Genomic DNA, 22,421 nt, shown 5'->3' on the forward strand with positions numbered 1-22,421 from the left:
ACATATTTATTATCAATCTGTTCCACCAGAATGTAGGTTTCCGGAGGGCAGGGATTTTAAAAACCTGTTTGGTTCTCTGTGATTTTCCCTTGCCAAGCACCGTGCCCGGCACAAGCTGGGATCCCAGTACACATCTGTGGGACGAAAGAATCATGTTTCCCTAGAACCCAGCCGGAGGACAGCTTAGCGATGTGTCACAGGTGGGGCGCCCGCGTTACGGGCGCTGGCTCCCCTGCCGGCGTGGGTGTGGGGCGAGTGGGCGTGTGCGGGGTGTGCGCTGTAGAGCGAGCCCGCGAGCCGGGAGCGCAGAGCTGGGAGGAGCAGCAGCGCCGCGCAGAACCCGCAGCGCCGGCCCGGCCGGGCAGCTCGGAGGTGGGTGGGCCGAGCCGCCAGCCCGCTTGCAGGGTCCCCATTGGCCGCCTGCCGGCCGCCCTCCGCCCTAAAGGCGGCGAGGAAGCCTAGAGGCTGCTCTGGAGCGGGAGCTGAAGAGCCGGGCCGAGCCGACGCCGGGGACATTGTTCCCTCCGCTGAGGGGACTCGGCGACCCTCGCGGCGGCTGGCTCTGGAGCCGGCGCCTGGGCGGCTGCGTGGGATCTGCGCCCCCCACTCCCTCCCTAGCTGTGTTCCCGCCGCCGCCCCGCTTGTCTGTGGCGCTGGCGCCTATGGTCGGCCTCAGACAGTGCTCCGGCGGGACCCGGGGAGCTCTCAGGCGCTCGGGTGAGTGGCCAGGCGCGGTTCCCCGGTTCCCCCGGCCCCCGGCGCCAGCTTTTGCTGTCGCGGCCAGGGCGCGGTGGGGTTTGCCCGGGCAGCGCCTCGACCAACTGGGAAGGCCAAGGCGGAGGGAAACTTGGCTTTGGTGAGAAATGCGATCGCAGCCAGGAGGCACCCCCAGCCCCGCGAGCCGGGTGGGAACAGGTGGCGCCGGCCGGAACAGGCGCTTTGTGTCGGGGCGCGGGGATCTGGAGCGGACGGCCGCGCCTCGGTGGGCCGCTCCCTTCCCTCCCTTGCTCCCCCGGGCGGCAGCACGCCGGGTCGGCCGGGTAACGGAGAGGGAGTCGCTAGGAATGTGGCTCTGGGGACTGCCTTGCCCGGGGAAGGCAGAGGGTGGCCACGGTGGCAGGGGAGGCGCGGGAGCCGAGAGGTGGCGCGGGGGTGCCACCAATGCCGCAGGCTGATAGGGATGCTTCCAGCAAGGCGCGTTGGTCTGGGCGAGGGCTTCATTCTTCCGCGGCCTCCCTGGAGGTGGGAAAGCTGGGTGGGCGTGTGTGAGAAAGGGGAGGCGGGGAGGCCAGTCACTTCCGGAGCCGGTTCTGATCCGAACACACCGCCCAGCGTTTGGGGTTGCGGACCTCAGGGTGCCATGGTGCTCGGCCCCACGCGCGCGCGGGGCTGAGAGGTTGAGGGCGTCCCTGGCCGCCCAGCTTTAACAAAGGGTGCTCCCCTCCACCCCGCGAGGAGGGGCAACTCCTGAGACCTGGTCTCCAGCTAGTGGGTCTTAGCGCTGGGGAGGTCTACTTTCTTTTGGGGTTGCCATTTTCCTATTATTATTGCCAATTTTTGTTTGTTTGTTTGTTTTCAAAAGGACTGGAAACTGATGCATGAGGGGGCCACGGAGGCACAGGAGCGGTGGTGATGGTCTGCGAAGCGGAGCTGAAGTGCGCTGGGCTTTGGTGAGGTGTGACAGTTTATCATGACCGTGTTCAGGCAGGAAAACGTGGATGATTACTACGACACCGGCGAGGAACTTGGCAGGTAAAGGGGGTGCCAGAAGCGCACGCTCCTGGGTTGTGGAAATGCATAACGATGGGGCCACTGGGTGGTAAACAAATGCAGTTTGAATCAGGCGTCTCCCTCGCCCTTTCTGGAGATGTGCAAATCATAGAGAAAAGAGTTACTAGCCCAGAGATAAACTGTCCGATCCAAAGGCCTGGGGGTGGAGGAGAGGCAGCCGTTCAGGGCTAGATTATGATGCACAGTGTATTGATCAAGTCCCCTGGACAGAACAGATTTAATTGTCTGCATTAACATCTTGTCAGCCCTTGGCCTTCCGTGACAACAGGACGAACACTAAGATTATAATTGCAACTGGAGTTAGCTTTTATTTGTGATTTAAACGGAGAGTACAAACTAATTAATAGGCTTTTAAAAATCGTAGTACTTTTCCCTCTATCTGAATTTTCAGTGTAATGTGAGCAAGTATTGGTAGGTGGTAAATGGAAACTTGCCAGATGTTGATGTTGGGCTTGGATTTTGAAACTTCTTCCAACCAGGAATTTAATTACCCTGTTGGTGTTGGTGGCTTTGGTTTCATTTACAATGTTAAATTTTTAACAAATCAATGAGAGTCTAATATGGCTATCTGAATTCAGAGCATACCTCCTTTGCTGTAGCAGCTGTGATTCTCAGTGTAAAATCTTTCAGTTTCTAGGTAAACAAAGAAGGGTTTCTTCCGGGGCATCTAAGGGGCTGATTGCTGTTTCCTTTGACTGTGTATTAGGCAGAGTGTTTTGGGCTCGGTCAACTTTAGTAGAAAACTTGGTTTTCATACCTACATTTAAAACTGAATTTACGGAATTTGACTGTGGTGTATTTGCATTGTGAGTGGAGCAGGCAAAGGATCTTTAAACAAACAAAATACGTATTTACTTACATGTGCACTGAAATAACTTATTTTCCCATATACATCTGATGTCCTGATACAAAGCTTCCTTTTTCTCCATGAAAAGGAAATTCAAAAACACCCACATTCTAGATTACCTAATGAGAATTATGAAAATTAAGCTTAACTGAAAAAATTTTAAATTCAAACGATAGTGTAGAATTTTTATAAACGTTACTGTAACAGAATATTTCTCTAAATGTTTAGTATTGACTGAAAACATCAGTGGGGCCTGTACTTAGGAGGAGCTCTCTGTTTATTGATGATCTGGTGAGTAAATAAGGAAAGCTCTTGAAAAATCACATTTCATGGATATGTTTAAGATTGGTTTAACTGGAATTAAGTAACTTTCTTGCGGTTTTCAGCAAGATGAGTGGGATATGGAGTTTTTCTTTGGGACTGGGGAAAAAAAAGCAAAAAAAATTTTTTTAATTTGATTTGCATAGTGTGGTCTGATTATTTAAATGTTGTTAGAAAGAGAGATGACTAAAATTAGTTGAGATTTTTTGTATTATGGATCAAGTATATTGACCTTTACATTATGATTTTTTGGTACAGTGATGTGTTATGAGAAAGAAATAGAAAAGAGGCCTCCCTGTGGTTGGTGAAGGGAGTTTGTGCTCTTCATTTCAGGGGCGTGATGATGAGGGAGGTGGTTTGCTTATTTGTCACCAGCACTTTGATTGACTCCGTGTATATTTCTGTGTATAACTTTCTTCCCAGTATGGAAGGCAAATCGACAAATTGTTTATTAAATAATTTATGTGACCTAGGAATTTTAAAGAAATGCTCTGAAAAACTAGAAGTCTTCAGAATGAAATGCACATACCCAGCTGTCCTGTGTAATTGCTATTGTTTTTGCCAAAAATTGAGTGAACAGTTGTTTTTTGTAAAATTTTTCAAGTCCTGTGATTTTATGTCTGCCTTGGATGTAGCCACTTCCTGAAAACAAGTCCTGATGTAAGATGGACATGTAGGAAGATGCTGCTTATGTGACATCATGTGTCACTGAGGGAGGATTGGGAGTGAAGGCAGGAGTTTGGTGGCAGAAAAATGGAAATGGGCAGATATGTGGCACAAACGCAAGATCATTCTAAGCACTGACTTACTAGCAGACCAGTATCTAAGATTTAAGATTTTACTTGGCCAGACAGGGTGGCTCATGCCTGTAATCCCAGCACTTTGGGAGGCCGAGGCGGGCAGATCACAAGGTCAGGAGTTTAAGACCAGCCTGGCCAACATAGTGAAACCTCGTATCTACTAAAAATACAAAAAAAAAAAAAAAAAAAATTAGCTGGTCGTGGTGGCAGGTGCCTGTAGTCCCAGCTACTTGGGAGGCTGAGGCACAAGAATGGCTTGAACCATTCTCGGAGGCAGAGGTTGCAGTGAGCTGAAGTCATGCCACTGCACTCCAGCCTGGGTGACACAGCAGGACTCTGTCTGAAAATAAATAAATAAATACTTCACTTACATATCTTTAGCAGTCATCTAAATAATAACGATTCACTTACCTTATAAATGTAATGAGACAAAGTCCATAGCTAGGAGGAAAGATGGGTTTTTTAAAAAGTAGAATACGGTATTATTATGAATATTATTTTACTATTGGGAAAACTGAAAATGTGTGTATTTGTGCGTACTGCCTAAAACTTCTGTAAAAGCTCTCTGTCAACTGTCAAGAACTTTATAAAGTATTACAACTATTGCAGCAGTGATGGAGCAGGTGGACCACTGGACAGACCCTGGTCCAAAACCTGGCTCTGCAACCTGCTAGCTTTCTTGAACAGGCTATTTACCCACTCTGACCCTCAGGATTTTCCTCTATAAAATGAGAGGTCTAGTGCTTATTTCATGGCTGTTGTAAAAATTAAGTAATCTAACTTGTAAAGGTAGTTTATCAGCAGTGGATAGTTAAACAACTATAGACATTATCTGTAGACTGGCTGAGACATGTGGGTGCCCCAGGCAAGCTAATAACTTGGCCTGCAACTCAATATTCTTAAGTATCTGTTTACCAACTTTGGGAGGGGAGGCCTTATGGCAAAAGGGTTATAGGGAGATGGGTTGCTGACAGCATTCAGCCTTCACTGTGATTCTGAATAATGCTGCCCTGGCCTTGAGCTGGCACAGCCTCCAAGCAGAAGCTAGTCCCTGCAGCAGACGGACTTTTCATCTTTAGAAGAGTATTTGGTGGCCTTCTATTTTGGCTCCTGGAGGCCCTTTAGGGTCTCACCCTCTATGCCAGGAGGCGGAACAAAGAACTGCCCCCATCATGTTTAACAGTCTCTGAGAGGAGTTCTTATAAATGCAGTTTTCTCCACCTGCTATTACACCGGGTTGTTTTAATGCCCCAGGATGCCCTAGCATCTCTTATCAGCTGGCACCTTGGGCAGCTGCAGCCTGGCTTGCTCCATTGTTGGGCTCTAGTTACATCCTTGGCCGTCGTTCAGCCTAACCTGTGAGCCTCCTGGGTGCCTCTCTGTGTACACTGCTTTCCTGAGGGACTGGCCTTCTTTCTCCCAGTGTACCATCTGACCTTATATGATCTTAAGACCTAAGTCCCACTTCTTTAATGCATCCTTCCACAATGAGTTTTCCCTTTTTAAAGTCAAGTGACTTTTCTGAGACTGTTTTTGTCCGTGACCATAGACTGCCCAGTGACATGTTCCATCCTGTTTTATATTTATTAGTCTTGTATTAGTCTTTGCAACCAGCTTGTGAGTTTCTTTGGGGTGTGGTTTGGAGTTGTTGCAGCCCTTTCTCGCCACGGTGTGCAGTGTGCCCTAGACTTCCAGCAAATTGGTATCTGTGGTCAATATGGGATTAATGCATGCCTAAATGAGCTAATGCAGTTTGGCAGGTGCAATTTTGAAACCAGAATGGGGACGTAAGCTGCAAACGATGATGCAGATGTTGATGCTGTTAGAGGGGCAGTGTGCAGTGTGGAAGAACCTCAGGAAGCTCATTTGGAAAGTGGGGAGTTACCTACCCTGGTAGGGTAGGGTGTTGTGAGAATTACAGACGTGGCTTTAAACATCTGACATGCAGTCGCTGTCTAATAATCTGTGTATCTTTCTAGTCTATAGATAGATATATTATGCATTTACTGAATGCCTACTGTCATGCATCTAATATATATGTGTGTGTGTGTGTGTGTGTGTGTATGTATATATATATATATACATACACACACACACACACACACACACATATATATATGTATATTTTAGAGACAGGGTCTTACTCTGTTGCCCAAGCTGGAGTGCAGTGGCACAATCATAGCTCACTGTAACCTTGAACTCTTGGGCTCAGCAATTCTCCCACCTCGGCGTTCCAAAGCTCTGAGATTATAGGGCAGACACACTGTGCCTGGCCCCTAATATATTATTTTTAATAACCTGTTTTCTCCATCACAGCATTTACCACATTGCTTAGTAACTGCTTATTTGATGATCTGCTTTCTCCATGGGGCCATTACCTTGGACTTGCTCCTCACTTTTTATTTCTAGTGCTCAGGTTGATGCATGGCACTTAGGAGGTGCTCAGTAAATGCATGCTGATAGACTGAGTGGATCAATATACATAAAGCAACTTGAAAGAATATGTATGTTTTAGGCCCTCAATAAATGATGGCTTGTGGTGAAAATGAACACTTAGGATATAATGGCTGCAGCTCATCAAAATAAAAACTGCTTTTGTTTTTGCATTCTTTGTGCCTGCGCATTAATAAGCACAGCAGCCAAAATTTTCAAGCACAAGATCAGTTTTAAACAAAACAAATGAAGTGGAGCATTAAATATTTTACATTGGTTTGGATGGTCATTGGAAGCTAATAACTCAAGTTTAAAACATTCCCTTTTTGGCATAAAATCCATAGGCATTTTAATTGAAGTAAGAAATTGTCATAAGCCCGGGCAGTCCAAGTATATCTCTTGGCTGGTTTGCTGTGGATTACAGGAGTTAGTCCTAAGAACCATAGCAATCCTGTGTGGCTCATAGAAGGGGAGAGACTTTCTGGCTTGTTTTTTCTTCGGAAATGGGAACCACAGGCCACCGATGGGCTTCTACATCCTTATAGGACTGTGCTGAATGTGACATTTTTCCTCTTAACGTTTTTGACTCAGAATGCTCTCAGATGTTTCCTCTGATAGGAATGGGTCCAAAGTTGTAAGAGAGATAAAGTTCTCAGATACATAGGTTAGAAGCAACGGTTAGTGATTTTTAAAGTGTGTACATTTTAGGAAGGTCTAATAGTGATCTTCCAGAATGTGGAGGGAAGGCATGATGGTGTTAGTAAGTGGTAGTTTGATTGAATGCTTGCTTGCTGGCACTGGGAGTGTGTTGCTGCATTCCGGCAGGCATCATCTAGGTTCAAGGGGGCCAGGAGCAGAATATATGGAGGGGCATAAGGGTTGGAAAGCCAGGGAACATGGAAGCTCACTTCCTGGTCCCCCATGCTCTTTTACCCTCATTGTCTCACCTGGCCAATGAGGAGGCTGAAGACCCCATAACATTGGTACACGCCCCTGCAAAGCTGTGAAAATCTCATAGGAAACCTACAAAGATGGATGCCCAGATAAATTCCAATGCAGTCATCCCTCAGTATCCATGGGGGATTAGTTCCAGGACCTCTGGGGACACCAAAATCCACAAATGCTGAAGTCCCTTATATAAAATGGCATAGTATTTGTATATAACCTATGTAATCTTCCGATATGTCTTAAACCATCTCTCCATTACTTATAATACTTAGTACAATGTAAATGCTACGTAAAAAGTAGCATTGTAATGTTTACGGAATAATCATCAGGAAAAAAAAGTCTGTATATGTTCAGTACAGATGCAGTTTTTTTCCTGAATATTTTTGGTACAAGGTTGATTGAATCCATGGACGCAGAACCCACAGATACAGAGGACTGACTGTAGTTGTATACAGATGTTATATCAGGAGAGGCAACATTGTCTCTTCCACGCTGTTCTAATCCAGACCACTTCCTACCAGGTGATTGGGGGTGAGGGCCTGAGATGCAGGATATCTGATATCCCCAAGTGACATGGTCAAAGTCATACTGCTTGGCTCAGCAGGGAAATGTGTTAGGAACTTTCGTCCTTCATTCTAGCCAGCTATCGTGCGTACCTAACAGTTTGTATAAATGAAGTAAATATTATTTTAGTAGAAATTCATTTTGAATTATGAAGCAAAGGAAGCCACCTACTGACAAGAGGGGAGTGGTTTCCATTGGGAAAGAGCAACCCAGAGAGCTCAGGGACGTTGTTTGTGTGTGTTTGTCTTTTGGGTTTTTTTTGAGATAAAGTCTTGCTCTGTCGCCCAGGCTAGAGTGCAGCGAGGCGATCTTGGCTCACTGCAACCTGCACCCTCCTAATTCAAGCAGTTCTCTGTCTCAGGCTCCCAAGTAGCTGGGATCATAAGCATGTACCACCAAGCCCAGCTAAATTTTTTATTTTTAATAGAGATGGGAGTTCACTGGTCTTGAACTCCTGACTTCAAGTGATCCACCGGCCTTGGCCTCTCAAAGTGCTGCCATTACAGGTATGAGCCACTGTGCCCGGCTAGGCCTTTGACCTGGAGGAAGCCCGAGTGACCAGCATTGCCTCCCTTCACGTTTTATCCACCTGTGTTTAGACAGGTCGAGTGGCTTTCTCCATAGAGCTCGTTGGTTAGTAGGTGGCCGGACATGGACCCAGAATTCTGGGTCAGGTCTAATTTCATTATCTATGGTACTTATGATTTGGCAATTTTTGTTTTTTGAAAGCTAGATGAAGTCGATATTTAAGAGAGGTGAAGTAGGCAGCCGTTCGATGCCAATTTATTTCAGCATCTTCGTGGAGAGAATGGCTAGGGATAAATAGTAGCTGCTTCATGGAAGGTTTTCATTCGAAGCCCAGCCAAAGGCAACAGGGTCTTCCCTTTGAGCTCAGAACTTTCACAGCCTTTAACCACACATTGGGCCCTTCTTTTCCTTTTCCAAATGGCTTGCACCTTGCAGTTTGGAATGCTGTTAACGTGTGGCGTGGTTTTACTCAAGAACCAAGTTAATGGTTTACCTTTTTAGAAAACTTCAAAAACACTTTCATTGTTATTTAACTTTTGAGTAATGTAATGTCTGAGAGTCTTGTCTCTGACCTGTGTGCCTACCTGCCAGTGACCAACAGCTTCTCATTTCGTTATGCAGCTACTAGTCTGGCTTGCTTAGACTTGGTGAGGGATTGTCTGGGACTTCATGTGGAAGATCATATTTAATTGTTTTGCTCTGGTTTGTTAGGGTAAATTATCCAAATGGAATGCACCCTTTCTTCACCTTGAAAGAGGTTGTATGGCAGTGCCAATTATTTGTAATAAATCCGAGGTATGACTTTGGGTATATTCAATTATAAATGAAATTTTTAAATGTGCAGTTAGAAGAGGTCGGAAGAAAAAAGAGGTTGACATTCAGATTTTTCACATCATCTAACTAAAATGGATTTAAACTAACTTTCTCTAACTAGTAAATCTTCCTTAGATAAGTGTAGTTGTATCCCAGCTGCAGAGTTAACGTGCTAGGTGGGTTTTTACAAATAAAATGTCTAAAACCTTAAACAGTTGTGTTTTATCTTCTATCACAGTCAAAAACAAAACAATCATGTGATGGTAACTTACCTCTGGAGATACCTGACAAGTGTGATCCATAGTGACGTGCATTTGTCACTTTGGTCTTCTTTAGGTGACCTTGAAATCTGGTGTGGCTTACGGAGCACACTGTGGTCATTTGAGTGTAACATTGCTTATCTCTGAGAAGTGATCACGTGGCTTTTTCCTTATGTCCCACCTTTCCATGTTTCAGTTGTGCACTTGAAAAATTTTATTCAGTAACCTAACGTATAATTAGAGATGCCAGGGTGGCGGAGAGAGGAGGGAAGGAGGTGTGGGAGAATGTTGTTGATTTTTTTTTCCTTTATAAACACATACAACTTTGGACGAAGAACATAATGTTTGAGCAAATGAATGCTTGTAAACTGCTGATCTCTGGAGTGTGAAAAGTTTATACTGATGGTGCTTATATTCATAAGCCTGATGGGTTTTGGCTGGGAAATTTGGCTCGAGGTACGGACTTCTTTTGGGACACATTTTATTTTCTGTCAAAACTGCCTGATTACTCTTATTTAGGAAATATGTGATGAATGGAGCTGGCTGGTACATTTTTAAGTACAGTTGATATTGTAAATTTTCACCTACGAGAACTAATTTTCATTGTTGAATAGTTATGTCTTAGTTCATTGGTTTTTACTTTTGAAACTGTATACACTTTTCCTTTTTTTTTTTGGATATGGAGTCTCCTTCTGTCACCCAGGCTGGAGTGAAGTGTCATGCTCTTGGCTCACTGCAACCTCCGCCTCCTGAGTTCAAGTGATTCTCCTGCTTCAGCCTCCTGAGTAGCTGGAACTACAGGCACCTGCCACCACACCTGGCTAATTTTTGTGTTTTTAGTAGAGATGGGATTTTTGCCATGTTGGCCAGGATGGTCTGGAACTCCTGATCTCAGGTGATCCACCCTCCTCAGCCTCCAAAAGCGCTAGGATTGCAGGTGCGAGCCATTTTACCTTATTGTCAGGATTTTTGAGACCTTATTACAACCTCTGACATCTGACCCTCACTATAGAATTTTCCAGGTGAAAGAGACATGTAAAGAAAGTCATCAATGCCATTCTTTTTTTCCCCATTCATGAAAATGATTAGATTTTCCTCTGAGCTGCCTGTCTATGTGTCTCCCTAGCACCTCATATGTCTGTCCAGGACTGGGCTACCTCTGAGGGAGGATAGGTACACCTAAAGTGATGCAAGAAAAAAAGTGGCAGAAGGATACATGGGACAGGCGGGGAGAAGAGGTCAGGATGTAGTGTCAGTTCAGTTCTGATGTTTCCACCCTCCTTTGAGAAGTTTTTCTAAATGATTTTGCCTCCTCTGTGTAAAGCTCAATTCTTTGGGCCGTCTGTGGTTTATGGGTAAGCAGCAGAAATGTGTGTCCCCGGGAAAGTGATGAAAGGCTGCAACCTTTGGAGTGTAATATTTAATAGACTAGGAGTTACAAGCTGCTTGGCTTTATAAAAACAAAGCTACAGGCGCTGCAGGTATACGTATCCTGCAGAGAACAGACTTTTAACAGGAACTGCCGACGTTGGAGATGCTCAGTGGTACGTAATACACAGAAGAGCTGTCCTTAGGAATTTGGTAATGCCGAAAGTGCTAAAAAGTTATTTATTACCTTAAAAATAATATTTCATTGGCCTATAATTCAGTATAATTGAAAGCAGAGCTTGCCAGCGTTTTCTTCTGTGCACTTGGGATGGGAGTGTAGAAAGTTGTCTTCCTAGATGTTGGCTTTGCCACTCAAAGTCTCTAGAATCAGTGTGTGAACTGCTGGGAGCAATGCCAGAATCTCTCACAGATTTCATTCTCAGGAGCTCCTCTGGCGTCAGAGGATCACGGTTTCTTTTCCTTCTCCACCGCAGCACATGGAGGAGGCCCGTTCCTCACTTGCTCCGCTCCTTTGCCATGCATGGAGGCAGTGGCACCAGCGAGCCCACAGCCAGTCCGCTTTTGCCCTTTTTCTAACCGAGTCACAAGATGGTCTAAACATAAGATACTCACTGTTCTTCCATTTAGAATCAATAAGGGTGTGTTCTGGACTCCATCATATGTTCCATTATGTACAGCCGCAGGCATCCGATTCAATTGTTTGGGAGAGGAAGTGAATTAGCACAAGTGGAATATTTACTGGATGGAGTTTTGTCAGTCCATGCTTTCCTCCCCACCCCATCGTTGGCTGGAAGAGATAAGAACGCTCGACACACACGGGAGTGGACAGAGTATTGTCAGCCTCAGGGCCATGGAGTCTCTTGGTTTTGTTCATTGTGATTTGCACATTGAATGAGTAGATCTTGTTTCAAGAATATTACTCATTAATATGAACCATCCTTTTGTAGGTCTTGTGTTTAGAAGCAACATTCTCTTTGGTGTAGATAATTTTTGTCTGCATTGAGAGAAGTTAGAGTAACCTGGAGAATGAGAAGGAAATACATGTACAAAACGGCCTGACTGGTTTATCCCGACAAACTCTCCAGAACATGTCCTAGGCTACTCTACCAGGAAGGCTCTTCCTCCAATTTCCTGTTTTCCTTAACAATTTGGAGTAGATAACTGGCCACTTGGCATTCTTTGACAGGGGGCTTATGGGTGAGATTCTTGGCTCCTATGGACTGTGAGTTTTCTAAGGGTAGAGAACATGGCCTTTTGTCTCTGGTGTTGGTTGGGATTAAGCTGAGTGCACAGTAAGCCTTGTTTATTTAGTTGCTTATAAAGGTGCATATGCAGAAATTAGAATAGCGTTTCAGGGCTTTGCATCCAAATCCCTATCTTCACAAAACAAATTAGCTGTTACTTTGGGAAAGCCACTTGACTTCTGGGAGATTCAGTCTTCCTCCTCTGTAAAATGGGGATAGTCATCATGGCTGCTTCATAAGGTGGTGGTGAGGATGTCTGCTATGTGTCAAGTGCTAGGTACAGTACTAGGCACACAGTAAGTGCTCGAGAGGTGGAGGCTGTTTAACAAGACAGAGCAGGAACAGGAGAGAACGAGGAAGAGAGACAGTGTAACATGCTTCTAAATCTGTGTTCCTGGGTCTTGCCTCTTCTCCATTCATTTCTGGCCTGGCCTCCCAGAGGCAGAATGCAGGTAAGGGCTCACTTCTCTTCAGTTCCATCCTTCCTCCCTCTCTCTTCTCTGCCTGTCTCTCCTCTGGCTCAGTCTGCCTGGTGAGCTCATTCTGCCAAGTTTGCCTTTGCTTATCTGATCCATTTTTCTTTTTTTTTTTTGAGATGGAGCCTTGCTCTGTCGCCCAGGATGGAGTGCAGTGGCGCCATCTCAGCTCACTGCAACCTCTGCCTCCCAGGTTCAAGCGATTCTCCTGCCTCAGCCTCCTGAGTAGCTGGGACTACAGGCATGTGCCACCACGCCCAGCTGATTTTTGTATTTTTAGTAGAGACGTGGTTTCACCGTGTTAGCCAGGATAGTCTCTATCTCCTGACCTCAGGTGATCTGCCTGCCTTGGTCTCCCAAAGTGCTGGGATTACAGGTGAGAGCCACCGTGCCCAGCCCTGATCCATTTTTTCTAGGTATGCCTGCCTCCTTTCGGCTGGACTCGGTTTACATGTTGGGCTCCCTTGGTGAGTCCACCTGATTATGTGCTCATTAGATGATGCTGAGAGTTCCTGAGAAACATACTGACTAGGAATTTAGCTGTGCGTTTGAAAGTTGGCTGCTAAAGGCAGAGCTTCAAGGGATACCATTTTCAAAGTCCCAGACCATGGGAAAGGGAGGGAAAAACTTCATGTTAAGGAGGATCTATTAAGATGGGAAGAGATGCATTTAAGGAAGCAGAGACAACCAAAAGCTGCTCCATAGCCAGGAGGAGTTAGCTGCCCAGTAAGAAGGCTGCTCGGAAATGCTTTGAGGGGTATCATCCTGGTGTTATAGGGAACCTGAGACTGCATGAGCACATAAATTAGTGTTTTTAATGCAGCGTGCTTCAGTTCCTGAAAGGTGGATTTTATTTTTCTAGGTTGCTTTTTAAATGAAAAAAAACCATCTTTTATTTATTTGTTTGCTTACTTTTTAGAGACAAAGTCTCGCTATGTTACCCAGGTACAGTGGTGTGATCATAGCTCACTACAGCCTCAAGTTCCTGGGCTCAAGTGATCCTCCCACCTCAGCCTCCTGCGTAGCCAGGACTATAGATATGTGCCAACACGCCTGCCTTAAAAGCCATCTTAAGTGGCCAAATGAGACACTGAGAATTTGATTAGGGATACAAATAATTGATTTTTTTTTTCATGGATCTTTAGGGAGAAAGGAGTTTGAGGTGAGTGTGGACACCTGAGACCCTGCCCAAGAGAAGCCTAGTGCAGCATGTAAGACAGACTGCAGATCCTGAAGCTCCATTCAGTTCTGACACAGACCAATTTAAGATGTGAAAATGAGTGTTTTGCCAAGCTAAAACTGTCTGTGCCAAGAAAAGCCTATTAGGTTGGTGGCTGAAAGGCTGGATTGTTAGGATGCACTGAACGGCGAGGCCCTGCCAGCTGCTGTGGGTAAATGCCCACTTACATGTGTAAATACTCATCCTGTTTCCCTGGAGTGGGGTCTGGTTTGTTCAGGAAACATGGCCGCTATGCGAGAGGCTGCTTTCTTTTTTTTTTTGAGATGAAGACTCACTCTATTACCCAGGCTGGAGTGCGGTGGCACGATCTCAGCTCACAGCAGCCTCCACCTCCTGGGTTCAAACGATTCTTCTGCCTCAGTCTCCTGAATAGTTGGAATTATAGGCACATGCCACCACGCCCAGCTAATTTTTGTATTTTTAGTAGAGATGGGGTTTTGCCATGTTGACTGGGCTGGTCTCGAACTCCTGACCTCAGGTGATCTGCCTGCCTTGGCCTTCCATAGTGCTGGGATTACAGGTATGAGCCACCATGCCCAGCTGAGAGGCTTCTTTATTTTAAAGGATTCTTTCTTGTTCTTTGGGCTTGTTGGGTGAGTATATTTAGTTTGTAAAAGTAACATAAAACTGACAAAATCTGAAAAGCAAAGTGCTTGGAAATTGGGTCTATAAGATGAATTTAGGTAAAACATCAAGGGAACTAACAGATAGACAACAAATAAGCTATAAACAGCTAACAAAAATAGGCTGTTCAAATGAAACTATCATTTGAACTGTAATATTTGTCCATCATTTTTTTAAATAATTTTTTTTTGAGATGGAGTCTCTCTGTGTCACCCAAGCTGGAGTGCAGTGGCACAATCTCGGCTCACTGCAACCTCTGCCCCCCAGGTTCAAGTGATTCTTCTGCCTCAGCCTCCCAAGTAGCTGGGATTACAGGCGCCTGCCACCACACCCAGCTAATTTTGTAGTTTTAGTAGAGACGGGGTTTCACTGTCTTGGCCAGGCTAGTCTTGAACTCCTGACCTCGTGGTCTACCTGCCTCAGCCTCCCATAGTACTGAAATTATAGGCATGAGCCACCGTGCCTGGTCGTATTTGCCCATCATTTATTCATTCCTCAAGGGCTGGTTGAACATCTGAATAATTTTCCTGCAGTGTTGAGCAGGGCCCTTTATCTCAACAAGCTTCTAGTCATGTAGGGTAGACAGACTTTTGCACAACCAACAGTATTAGAAACCCTAAATAGGAAGTGAGATGAAGCATGGAAAAACGTTTTTTGGCATTCAGCCAAGGAGAGATGATTCTGACTCGGAGGTTTCATTCCTTTATTCAGATTCTTGTGGACGACATAAAAATGTTAGCAGGTGGGTGCAAGCGTGTGTGTGTGTGTGTGTGTGTGTGTGTGTGTGTCTACTCTTTCCTTCCTTGGAGAAAACTGGAAATCATACATGAAAGAAGTGGGGACAAGGAAACCAAGATTTGCTAGGAACTCTAGACCAGGAGCTGGAGGTAGGTATTATAATTCACATTTTACAGATGAGAAAACTGAGGTTTAGAAAGATGATTAGCCTTGAATAGTGTGTTTAAAATGCTGGAAGCAATAGTTGGACTCCCAAGCTGCTAAGCCATGTCTGGAAATTGGGTGCAGCTCATTTTGTGACCTGTTCCTCTCTCACTGTCTTGGAAGGGAAGTTTAAAGAAGTTTAAAATATCTAGCACAGTGCTGGGACATACGACATGTTCAATGCATGTTTTTCTCCTTGCCTCCTCTAAACCAGGTGTTCTCAACCTCGGCATTAGTGACATCCTGTTCTGGGTAGTTTTCTGTTGTGGGGGCTGTCTTGTGCATTGTATTTTAGGCTAGGATATTTATAATAAGATGTTTAGCAGCATCCATGGACTCTACCCACTGGATGCCAGTAACAGCCGCCTCCTCACACTCTTTTATGACAGCCAAGAATGTCTCCAGACATTGCTAAATGTGTGCCGGGGGCAAATTCTCCCACCCTCCGTTGAGAACCACTGGGTTACAAGATCAACAGTAATCAGTCTTGACTGATGTGCTGAGGGGGCTGGAGCTGGTGTAGGGAAGGAGGAGTCTGCACCCAGTAGGCAAAGAAAATGCCCCTAAGCTTCCTGGGGAATGAGCTGAGAGAAGATATTGACCCTGGGTGTCCAGAGCTGGGGAGGAAAGAGAATAGGCTGCCTCTGAGCATGAGGTCTAGGGCAGTTGCTGTTTCACCTGGTTTGTATGGACTGTCCCAGGAGTGCATAGTTTCTTGTGTCCCAGAGGTCTGGGCTGAGACAGACGATGAGTATGACTTGGAGAACCTGCTGGGGAGACTTGCGGGTGTCAGAGCTCTGTGGAATCACTTTTCCCTCTCCATTCAAATAGCCACTGCAATTCCATATCTATTCATATAATTACTTCAAAGTATCATTCTCTTCCTTAAGACTAGAAGCTCCTGTGATCTAGGTCTGTGACTTGTTTTCTGGTTGTTGAATTGAGCACAAGAACCAGCCCCAAATCGAACATTTGAGTAAGTGATGTGAATGAATGAATGAATGAATGGAAGGAGGGTTCCCATTAATTGTTGGATTGAACCAAGCCCAACGTGATTAAATATAACAGATATAAAGATGAAGCCATACAATTAAGTTGGAGAGAAAAAGCAATTGCTTTAATGCAGCAGCAGGGAGGCTTGTCATGACAGTGTCTATTTGGAGGAGAGTCTGAGAGCTTTGATAATTCACATATGTCCCTGGAACCCACAGCCACATGACTGCATTAAGAAGAAAATACAGCTTTTGTCTATACCATAGAAATTGAATGTCCACAATGGGAGTTGCTGGTTTCTCTGTTTTTTTTTTTTTTTTTTTCGGTGGTGATTCTGCATCTGGGACATGAGAGTGTTCTGTTCTGGGAGACACAGTGACAAACTTGGGGGAGTCCAAAGAAGGCAAAAGTCGGAGAACCCTAGTATCTCATGAATAATATATTTTACTTAGCTATGGAGTCAAGCACCATGTGCATCTTTTTGTAAATATTACTGCATTTAATTCCTCAAAATAGCCTCTTATGGGGATCCTCTATTTTAGGGCTTGGCAGACTTTTTATGTCAAGATAGTAAATATTATAAGTTTTGTGGGCCACTTGGTTTCTGTTGCGACAACTCAACTCTGTTGTAACTTGAAAGCAGCCACAGACAATATGTGTCCAAAAGGTTGTGGCTGTGTTCTAATAAAAACAGGCAATGGTCTGGATTTACCCTGTGGGCCATAATTCGCTAAGCCTTGCTCTGTTTTATTGAGGAATAAACCAAGCCTTAAAGATATTAAACAGTTTAATTTGCTGAAATGAGTAAGTGGCAGAACTGAAATTCAGTTCTGAGCCTCTCTGGCTCTGAAACCCATGAAAACGCACATGGATGGTCTTTTGGACAGGGATAGGCTTGTTTTGCGGGCACTGGGGGTCAGTGGTAGGAGCCATGGGGAGGCAGAGTTTGGCTCAGCAGGAAGAACTCAACTGTCCAACAGCAGAGCAGACTGCAAGTGTGGACACTGCAGTGTTCGCACAAAGTACCCACCTGGTGGGGATGTTGAGGAAAGGATTGCTGATTTAGAGAGGAAGTTGAGCTAATAGCCTCTGAGGATCCCTTCCAATTCTGTGGATCTGGGATCATCAGCAAAGGGGACCACGTGGGTAACAAACAGCTTCCACCAGGATGCCCAAGCAGGAGCTGCAGGGCCAGTAGCTGCCGTTTTCTTCCCATTCCCAGGGTCCGTCCTGCTGACCTCTCCCGCCCACTCCTAATGACCCTTTCCTGCAGCTCAGTCTTACCAGCCTCCCCCCATTTCCCTGCAGTGGTCAGCAAGTGCTCAGCAAGTGCCCTTGTCCCCCTTTCCCTAGCTCCCAGCTCTCACCGCACAGTCAGTGGAATCTCCAGGGAGAACACAAAGCAGAGAGCTGGACAGTAACGGGCTTGCCCCAGTATCCCAGCCAGTGCATCCCTGCCTCTGAAGGGATGCAGATGAATGTGGCCTGTTGCTGTTTGGTGCCAACTTGGAGTTCCCTCTCTGGCTGTACTCACCCTCTAGCTTCTGCCCTTCTCCTTGGTGTGGAAGCGGGATTCTGTCTCCAGCAATACTCCAGTTTTTCCCTGTGTCTCTACTGGGTTCCAGACCCTCTTGCACACTGGCAGCGTTGCACTGTCTGTACTGTTGGGGCTCAAGAGCCAGCCAGGTCATAGCTGTGGTTTAGGCCATATTGGGTTCTCCCCTGGGTTCAGTCCAGCCATGGCAGACATGGAGTTTCTGCCTTGCCCTCCCTGCTCAGCAGGCTGCATGAGTCATGGCCCCGCGACTTCCCATTGCTGGCTGACCTTGGTTCCCCCTGCTCTCTCCCAAGGGTGGCATCCTGCTTGCTGTCTTGATGATGTTTCAAAACTGCCTAATAGCTGTGATTTCTAATTTCAGGCTGATTTCTAATTTTTCTTCAATGTCGGGTAACTCCTTGTTTCTTATTCTCTTCTGCCCCTGGTTTCTGCCTCTCCAGCAGGCTGGATGGTTTAGCATGCATGTGTGGCAGGGGCAGCCCACATGGCTTGATTATCTTCTCACCCCCCTGGCAGGAGGTGTGAAGAATGCTTCTTACAGTGTTCAGGCACCCTGGGGTTGGGGCATTTTCTCACGTACTAACCAAGGCTCGGTGGATTGGAGAAGCTTGGAGGAGTGGATTTGGAGGGCATTGTGCCAAAGAAAGGTGTGGCAGTCAGGGTGCTGGCAGGGAACTGGGCCCTCTTGATGGTGCAGATGTAGCTTATGGGATGGTTAGGTACGCACTGTCTGGCAGCAGAAGGGGAGCCTGTACCATGCCTAGGGCTGCACTGGAGCCATAGAGGGGGGTCACCGGCACATGCCACATCAGGGAGGAAGCACCACAACTTCTCTCTTCCTGTCCCCCACCCCCCAGTCCCACCAGTGCCTCTCATTAGCCAAACCTAACAGGAACCACCTGCAGGGAGCCATCCTGGTGGTGCAGTGTGTGAGGAAGAGTGAATAATGCCATTGTGGGCAGGGGAGGACAGACAGATGAGACAGATGGAGAATAACCGGCAAGGGGCGTCCACTTAGTGGGCTCTGGTAGCAGGCTTGCTGCGTTACTGCTTTCCTCGAGGGGTGCAGGTGGTCAGTATCTGTAGCACCCATCTGCTGGGCCCTCCTCTCTACCTTCTCGGTGGACTGGGTTTACAGTCCATTTTCCCTCCAAAGGCATTCCTGAGCCTCCCACCTCCAGCAGTGTCCTCCTTTTGCAAACTCCTGGGGTAATTCCTCATTAACACATTCATCCAGCACTAAGACTTCCCACTGTTCTCTCTTCTCCCCACCTCCCGTATGCGTATGTTTCCTAGATTGTAAACCCTTAAGGTGTTATAATTCTTTTGTTTCCAGCATCTTGCAAGATGAAGGCCTTTCAGAAATATCTGTTGTTTAATGATCAATTTCATTAACTGGTCAGAATTACAAAATTCTGAACTGAAGGACTGTAGCCATGGTTCCTATGAGTTCTAAAGGTGAACTGAGGAATCGCTGAAAAGTTCCTTAGGATGCATAGTGTGTTGTGCACATATGTTCATCCTTAGCATCACCCTGTGAGGTGACAGCCCCATAAAGGTGCAAAGTGGGTCCCAGATCACTCTCTGCTAGCTGGGGTAGAGTAAGCTTCAGATAAAATGGCTGTTTCCATTGTAGCGTACTGATGATTTCCCCCAAATCTGTTGGTACTTATTACCATGTTAGCTATTCCCAGTGTGATATTTTTAAATTTGAAAGCAGAATGGGGAGGTGGGTCTAGTGGGAATAAAATGTGGTTGACCCCATTTCTGCTACAGAAGGGGAAATGGGCATCAGAGATCATAGGTGCCTGGGTTCCCATCTGCCCCATAGCACGGCTAGTGTGGTTCTGAAAGAAAGCAGCACAATATGTCACTGAACCTGCGTTTTTATAGCACAGCTGTTTGCCCTGGAATATTTACTTTTTTTTTTTTTTTTTTTAACATGGCATCTTGCTCTGTCACCCAGGCTGGAGTGCAGTGGGCGATCTGCAACCTCTGCCTCCTGGGTTCAAATGATTCTCCTGCCTCAGCCTCCCATGTAGCTGGGAGGCATACCTCACTACACCTGGCCAATATATATATATATATATATATATATATATATATATATATATATATTGTATTTTTAGTAGAGATGGAATTTCGTCATGTTGGCCAGGGTGGTCTTGAACTCCTGACCTCTGGTGATCCACCCGCCTCGGCCTCCCACAGTGCTGGGATTACAAGCTTGAGCCACCATGCCTAGCCATATTTGTCCTTTAAAAGGGAAAACCTAAGGAAACTGATGTTAACCCTTTGCCATTGCCAATCTCATTGATGTTGGCCAGTCAATCCTGTCAAATCTTAGTCTCTTTTTAATGATGCTTGAAAATTGGAGCCTCAGAACTACTTGGTGGATCTAGGGCGGTAGTTTCTGGAAATGACTATAGACTATGCCAAATGTCTTTTGAGCTTGTGACCTGACCATGCCTAGATGGCCTAACTTTTCTCTAGGAGTATCACTTTTTCCTTATTTCTCTGTATCTGTAGAGTAGCATAGAACTGTATGCACAGTTTTCTGCTGACATATCAGTATCTACATACCTATGTGGGTATCCACGTTGGTGCTGAAAAGCCTGGCCCACGCCCAGTATTTGGCAGCTGTAAAATGTTAGATGAACTTCCACCCTCAGTAAAAGCAGCCACTCTTTCAAAATGGTCACAGGCATCCATCCAGTAATATCTTTCCAGGAAAAAAAAGAAAAAGGTTTAGATGTAGTCAAGAAAAAGTTGAGATTGCAGAAAGAACTGTTCTGAGCAGGTTAGTTCAAAGGACTTTGGAAGAGGTGCTCCTTGGCCAACTCGAGTAGGTAGCATCAGACTGACAGGAGGAAAAGCAGCTTAGTTTGGGGTCTTGTGCCCAGTCCTGCTTGCTTAGGCCTTTGTCCCTGTTTGCTTTCCTGGGGCTGGGTCTGTGGGCCCAGCTGATGCCCCTGGTCCTAACCCCAGCTTTATCACTGGGTTCAGCAAGGGGACCTGGAGAGCAGGCACCAATGGCAGGCACCTCCCGTGTGCACCATTACCTTCATTCCTCTTCTCAGAATTCCACAGTTGCCCCATGCCAAGTACTCTGGAATAGGTAGGGGTGGTATTTCTGCTCTCTTGGAGGGCTGGTGTTTGCCAGATTTTCCTCCTCACTGCAACCCAATGACAATTGTATTGCCCCAGTGCTCCAGGAATCTATGAGGGTGATTGGTGGGTTTCCTAAGATTTCTGGGAGAGTAGTTTACTCAAACCTTTTATGAACCAAAGCCATGTTCCCTGGGGGTGTCTGGCTGGTCATGTCAGAGACATGGTGGTTTGGGGCTGTCATGTGACCAGTGGCCCACTCTGTCTGCTGCCCAGTACGGCCAGCTGGGGAGTGTCCTTCTGTCTTTTTGTCTGCCCCATGTCTGGGACGCAGGGATGACAGCCAGGCCCGGGAGCACCCAGCATCCTCCAAGCGATGACACAGCAGCACCGATTCTGACTTTTACTCAGGACCTGGTCTTTTTCCATGACAATGAGGTAGGGCCCAACCTCCTCTAAAGTGGCTTCATTTCTGCACAGTTGTAACTGCTCTCGGGGGTATCAGTGAAGTGGGGGTGGGAAGGAAGGCATAGAATGCCAAGAGAATAGGGCCCAGAGGACATGCCCGCCCTCCAGCCTGGCCTTTGATCCACACACTAGGGAGGAGGCTGTCACTGTGGGTGTCTTTGTTAGTGTTTTTGTGTTTGCATAGTCTGAAATGCTGTGACTGTTTTTTGTCAAGAAAGATAGGAAACAAAGAAAGAAAGAAAATTGGAGCTTCAAAAAGGAAGAAGGAAGTCTTAATATAGAGTTGACTTCTTCCCAGGTAAGTTTTAATTGCTTCTCATGCTTGAGGTGTATCATGTGTTCTGAAAGGTTAGGATTTAACTATGGTTTAAAATTAGTTCTATAGGAAGTGCTTGGAGGTGCACCTCGGGAGAAGAAGCAGAGGGTTCCTGCAGAATTGTGTAAATGGGCTGATGGAAAAGTAGGCTCTGGTGCTGAGGGTTTGGGAGCTTTGCCAGCATCACAACAAGGTGTGAATTAGCCTCCTCATACTCAGGAGGAAGTGGAGGAACTGCTGGGGTGTGAGGCTGTGAAAGGACCGTGGAGAGCCAAGTCCTCCCTGCTCAGACCGGGACAGGCACAGCTGGAGACAGCAGTTTTCAGCTCTGCGGAGCTCTTGTTCTCTGGGTTGCACTGCTTCCTGTGGTAATAAAGAGGTTGAAGACAAGACAGATGCTTGAAAGCCAAAAGACAAGGGGAAAGTTGTTTGAAACAGGTGTTTAAAAATCAGCCACTTTGGGTGCATGAATTAGGATATTGGTAACAATTTTAAAGCTTATATGGTTTGTTTTTGACCCTCGAAGTTAGGTGGGAAGTGGTTTTCTATACTTCTTTTACAAACTGGGAAACCGGAGCTCAAAGAAGTTAAGCTTGAGGCAGCTGAGTTCAGTGCAGTGGTGAATCGTAATGTCTGTGCATACATACATACTTGTGTGCATAGATGCATATGTACATATACATACATGGTATAAATATACATGTACATACATCTGTACATGTACTGCTATAGAGGGCATATAACACAATTTACAAATA

General features: G+C 46.0%; 1 protein-coding gene across 3 annotated transcripts in view; it reads left to right on the forward strand.

The window, feature by feature from the left end:
* The first annotated feature begins 277 nt into the window (after positions 1 to 277).
* The window catches only part of DAPK1 (death associated protein kinase 1), a 212,137-nt gene continuing 189,993 nt past the window's right edge, over positions 278 to 22,421 (forward strand). The window contains exons 1-2 of one of the 3 annotated variants that reach the window (XM_017547144.2): positions 278 to 372; positions 1,583 to 1,752. In XM_017547144.2, the coding sequence (XP_017402633.1) occupies positions 1,691 to 1,752 (62 nt within the window). In that variant the 5' untranslated portion in view covers positions 278 to 372; positions 1,583 to 1,690. Of the gene's footprint in view, positions 718 to 1,048; positions 1,243 to 1,582; positions 1,753 to 22,421 lie in introns of those variants that run through there. The other 2 variants (XM_017547142.2, XM_017547145.2) reach the window with 2 other exon arrangements.

The sequence above is a fragment of the Cebus imitator genome, unplaced genomic scaffold, assembly GCF_001604975.1.
Source record: "Cebus imitator isolate Cc_AM_T3 unplaced genomic scaffold, Cebus_imitator-1.0 Scaffold196, whole genome shotgun sequence".
In the NCBI taxonomy this organism is placed as follows: Eukaryota; Metazoa; Chordata; class Mammalia; order Primates; family Cebidae; genus Cebus; species Cebus imitator.